General features: G+C 56.6%; 1 protein-coding gene across 1 annotated transcript in view; it reads left to right on the top strand.

Annotated features, from left to right (window-relative positions):
- The first annotated feature begins 2,833 nt into the window (after positions 1-2,833).
- Positions 2,834-5,495, top strand: part of PEBP4 (phosphatidylethanolamine-binding protein 4) — a 113,430-nt gene continuing 110,768 nt past the window's right edge. The window contains exons 1-2 of the mRNA XM_009884143.1: positions 2,834-2,973; positions 4,977-5,109. Of these exons, the coding sequence (XP_009882445.1) occupies positions 2,834-2,973; positions 4,977-5,109 (273 nt within the window). The remainder of the gene's footprint in view (positions 2,974-4,976; positions 5,110-5,495) is intronic.

The raw sequence follows: 5,495 nt of genomic DNA, 5'->3' as shown, positions 1-5,495 counted from the left end.
TTCCCCGGGGTGGTGTTTGCTGCCCGGCAAGGCAAACCTGCGCCCGGTCTGCACAGAAATGGTAAAACGGAGAAGCAGGAGGGGTTGGGGTTTACAGGAGTGTTTTCAGTAATGGCTTTGCCAAAAAAAGCCCAAACAAACCAAAAACAACAACAAAAAAGTGTGAAGCATCTGTACGTGGAGGGCAGTATCTCGTTCTTGAGCATGTGTGTGGGGGAAATCCTGGATGAATGTATTTTTGCCAGCTGAGCTGCGCAGCCGCAGCGCCGTGCCGGAGGCTCCCCAGCAGCTGGAAGGACGAGATTCCTGCAGTCCCGCACCGCTTCGTCAGGAGAGGCGGCATGCAAACACTCCCGGGTTGCTGGGAGAGGAGCCTGCCTCATGCTCCCTACCTGCCTCGACACCACGAGACGTGTGTTTTCCCATGGGAGCATCCCTCTCCGGAGGCGAAGCCGCTCGGCGAGAGCTCTCGGGGCACGTGGTTTATCGGCTCTCCCGGCTGCGAGAGCCCCGGGGCACAGGCAGACCGGAGGAGATGGATACTGGGTGGAAATTACCCATCCCCTGTGTGGGTTTGCCAAGCCCGCGGTATTTGTACAGGCAGGGTTGTGCCAGCTACAGCCTGGCAGCAAAGCCAGAAGCGCTGCCGGTTCTTGGGTCACCCTGTCCCACTCGTGTGTCTAAAGCAAATAATTTGATGGCTTTGTGCCCCTTGGTAGCGCCTCCGACCCTGCGGGAGCGTCGCACAGGAGCTGTTGTCTGGCTCTGGCAGCACAATTTTCCCCATGCGTTTTATACCCCGGTGTTGGGGAGGGGTTTGTTTCCCACCGCCTTTGCAACTCTGTCTCCGAAGCAGGAGAAATGGGATCTTAATAATTACTCCGTAAATAGCTTTTAGAGAGAAAGCCGCAGTTTGTCTTGTGCGGGATGCTGCCAGAGCGGCTGCTGCTCCCGTGGGGTTTTTCTTCCAGAGCATCCCTGGAAGAATCCCTTTGCACCTCGGCTGGCAGCAAAATCCCATCTCATGATGATCCTCTTGGGGGTGGGGGTCTCCAGATGGAAGTGGTTGATGTTGCCTCCATTTTCTTTCTTTTTTTTTTTTCTTTTCCTCTAAGAAATCCACCTTTCCGTGGGGGAGAATCTCTGGGCAACCCTCATGATTAGCAGTCCTTGGGCTGCGATCCCCCTGTGTGGCTCCCCCGGGTTATCACCCCCCCACCTTGCGATAGCGGGTGAGGATGTAAACCCCATTTCGGTGATCCTGAGTCACTCAAACCAGCGCTCCTGACTCTGCTGGGAAAAGCGTTACTCACGTGAGCCTGTTTGCCGGAGCTGGGCTCTAATTATGGGGTTTGCCCATCTCGTAGCGTGGGAACCGGAGCCATTAGCCCCTAAACCACCAGATCATTCCCAATACATTAATGTTTCTAATTAGTTAAGCCTGATGCCTTTTTCTCTCCATAATGACAGTGGCGCTAGTACTTACTCGTGTTCGCTCTGCGTGCCGGTACTTCATTATGTAAGGATACAGTATGTGTTGTAATACCTATTCCCAACTGACAGTGGGTTTTTTTTTTTGCATATGCCTCATCCAGAACTGATTAGGCAATGGAGAAGACAGACTAGTGCAAATAAATGTTTGGGTCACATCCTTCCTAATTAGCTGGGAAGTCATCAGTGCCTGGGGGGGGGGATTAGAGACAGGTGAGGACCCGGAGCTGGTGGGTCAGCTGAAGGAGGTTGCTGTGGGATGAAAACCTGTTGCCTGACTTCTTTATTTTCTTTTGGTGCGCCTTTAGGGGATGAGCTGCCTCTTCCCTGGGCTGCGACTTCATTCCCAGTCCCTTCTTCCCTTTCTTCCAGGGAAACCATCTCCACGGCAACCTCAAACCTCCAGGCTCTGCCTCGGAGCTGCTCACCCATCCCCAGGACCTGGCGGGTAAGTGCCTGGGCAGGACCGGCCGTGGTGGCCGTGGCCACCGGGTCCATCAGGCTGCTGCAGGCACCTCGGTGCAGCCCGGGGAGGTGAGGGCTGGTGTTGGGCTTGGCTGGTGTGTGGGGGTATATAAACCTCATAGCCCGGCTCCCCTCATCCTCAGGGCTTGGCTCGGGCTTCGTACAGCCTTAAAAATGGGTGGCCACGGCTGTCCTCGTGAGGGAAAAAGCTCTGCCCTGGCTGGGTCAGGGTGAAGCCTGGTGCTGCTCCGCTGCGGAGGCTCTGCCTGGGGTCAGGGATGTGTTGGTCAGTGTTGCTGCTGGTCGTTCATCCATCAGTAACGATCTTGGTTAGACCACGACCAAGCCTGGTACCAATCTTTTGTATTTTCCATCACATCAGAGTCCTAGGGAGAGCAGCAGGGCCAGCAGCTGGAGATGGGGACTGTCCCTTGCTGGTGCTGCCTGGGCTCAGAACGCGGTGTCACCGTGATCCCGACGGTGGTGATGACAGCCGCGCTGGGCTGCCCAGCTCCTGCCGTGTGTGTCCATCCCTGGCGCTGTGCGGGAGGGTGGCGATGCTCCGGCCATGGGCAGAAATGGGCCCTCTCAGATGGGGCTTATCACTGGGGGCTTGGTGGTTCTTGGTGCAGGAGGAAAAAAAAAACAGTTCATTTCTGGCATAATTGGGATTAATGATGTGGAACTGGAGGGAAAAAAAGATGTGTAAGGGTGGGTGTGCTTTGCCTGGAGCTGGTTTCTGGGAGGGGAGGCTGAACTGGAGCGTGGTGGTGGGGATGCTGTGGCTGCCAGCGGGCACTGGGGTGGTGGGCAGTGCTGGGTGACATCTCTGCCCATGGCACTGACCCTCTCTGTCCCTCGGTCCCCACAGGACAGGATGAAGCTGCTGGGTGCTGTGCTGCTGGCTGCCTGCCTGCTGGGCACTGCTGCCGGGGGGGAGCAGCATCCCTGGTCAGATGAGCCGTCACGGACCTGCTTCTTCCAGATGCTCAGCAGCATGGACAGAGAGTTCTGCAGGTGAGTGGCTCCCCGTTGTCTCCTTTCCAAACTGGAAAGGATGCCCTGGGCATCCAGTCACACGTTGCCCTTGCGTGTCACCTCCCGAGACAGTTAATTCCAGTTCCCCCTCTGCCAGGGCTATAAATATTGGTTGCTTTCTTCTTTTTCGCCAGGAATCTGGGCCAGGGCGAAGCAGAGCGGTGCCTGCCACTCTCTGCAGCTCTCGTTTTATGCAAGCCGAGATCTTAGTGTCTCTGGTCACCTCGACTTGTTCCTTGGTCTGTTTTGCAGAGGCTTTTAAAAGCGACTTACGGCATCGGAGATGACAGAGGTTTTCTGCAGAAAGTTTCAGAGGAAGCAGGCTGCTTCTGGGGGAAGGGAAGTGCTAGAACAGGTCATCCCACAGCCCTCGGAGCCCGTGCTGCGGAGATACTCATGCCCAAATGTGGGCATGGGGAGAGCACCGAGCATGAGGGAGGCTAATCCCAGAGTGGTGGGGGTGGGAAGGTCCCTCTGGAGCTCCCCCATCCCACCCCCCGCCAGAGCAGGGGCACCTCCAGCAGTGGCACAGGACAGCGTCCAGGTGGGTTTGGGATGGCTCCAGAGGGGGAGACTCCCCCACCTCTCTGGGCAGCCTGTGCCACTGCTCTGCTGCCCTCACAGCAGAGAAGGCCCTCCTCAGGTGGAGATGGAACTGCCCATGGTCACGTTTGTGCCCGTTCCCTCTTGTCCTGTCACTGGGCACCGCTGGAAACAGACTGTCCCCACCCCCCGGCACCTCCCTTGAAGGAGTGATCAGCGTTGATAAGATCCCCCTCAGTCTTCTCTTCTCCAGACTGAACAGCCCCACGTCCCTCAGCCTCTCCTCATCACAGAGATGCTCCAGTCCCCTCAGCATCTCTGTAGCCCTTTGCTGGACCCTCTCCAGCAGTTCCCAGTCCCTCTCCCGGAGCTGTGAGCAGGCAGTTTGCTGCTGTACCTGCTGCCCCCCCTCTCCCAGTTGAAAAGCCACCAAATGCACCCCGTGATCCAATGTTTTGATACCGGAGGTCCTTGGTTTAAACTCTTGTTGCCCCCCATGTCCAGCAAACCCGCAGGCAAGGCTGGGGGAGCAGTGACACACGTGCCCCCCCCCCCTTGCCTTTGGGGGGTTCTTAATATCCCGCATTACTGGGAGCTTCTGCATCAAACCCATCATTTCTGCTACTTAGTTAACCAAAATGCTCTCCAAATGTGAGCGACTTCAGCTTCTAGACGGAGGCAAGTGGAGACTTTGCTTGGCCCCAGCTTCCTCCCACAAACCACCACCAAAAGTACCGTGTTTTGAACTCTCAGCCCGCTCTGCACCGCTGCCGGCGTTTGCTCCGTGGCCCCTCGGGCTGCAGGATTTAAGGGTCCCTCCTGTGAGGGTGATGTCGGTGGCAGATGATGTTCAGGGGGTGCTCGAGATGTGCCGCCCACCTGCTGCGGTGACCCGAGAGCTCTCTCCGACGGCACCTTTCTGTGTTGGATAATGCAGAAGGGGAAGGCACTTCATGCAGAAGTCAGAGCTGGAGGTATCTGACCTGCTATGGCACTGTCGGTGCCCAAAATACAGAGGAGCCCTGTCCCTGCTTTCATATCACGAACGGGAGAAGGGCTTGTCCAAGGCCAGTCAGGAGGAGGCGTAACTTTGCTCTCCAAACCTTAGATTGACCCATATGGGTCATGATTGATTTTTTTTTTTAAAGACTATGAAAAATACTGGGAACGATCCCAGTGTGCTGAGCAGTAATGGATGTTTAAAGTCCTGCTGCCGCTTGGGGGAAGGAGCAGCCCCCATGGTTGTGTTCCAGCATGGGAGGGCGCTTATCCTGCTGCAGAAGGTGCCCAGCACCTCTGGTGACAGCAGGTTGGATCCTTCATGTCCCACCCAGCATCGTATCCCAGCTCAAGCCTGGCTGGGATGCAGCACCAATTCCCATCCCCTGCGTGGTGCGGTCTCATCCTAAGAGCTCTTTTTCTCCCCTTTTTCACCCCAGAGGGGATTTAGAAGTTATCTACCCGGAGCTGGGCGACGTGGCCTGCATGTACATCCCCAAGTGCCACCAGTACCGGCGGCGGATCAGCAGGGAGTGGGGCAGCCCCCGGGTTCGGTACCCCCAAGCTGAGAAGGTGAGTCCCGAGTCGCGTCGCTGGCGGGCAGCTGCCTTTGCTCCACGCTTCTCCGTGTGAATTCAAGATGTAGCCGGATCGTTGGGGAGGAATTTGCTGGGAAAGGATTGCTTACCCACGTGTGTGCTTGAACTTTGAGCTGTGACGTCCTGGCTGGGAGCAGGGTGGGCAGGGACACTCAGCGCCTGCGCTTTGGGTGCTGGGGACGGCCCCGGGACCTGTTGACCCTGTGCCATGCACGGCTTAGCACCGCTGTGCCGCCGCCAAAGCGCTATCGGTTGCTCTGGTTGCGCTTGTTGAACTTTTGCCTGAAATCAGGATGACATTTTAAGTTCTGGGGTTTTTGCTTTTTTTTTTTTTTTTTTTTTTTTCCCCCATTCCTTTGG

Source organism: Charadrius vociferus, unplaced genomic scaffold (genome assembly GCF_000708025.1).
Source record: "Charadrius vociferus isolate BGI_N301 unplaced genomic scaffold, ASM70802v2 scaffold384, whole genome shotgun sequence".
Classification (NCBI taxonomy): Eukaryota; Metazoa; Chordata; class Aves; order Charadriiformes; family Charadriidae; genus Charadrius; species Charadrius vociferus.
This window is presented reverse-complemented; position numbering and strand designations above follow the sequence as displayed.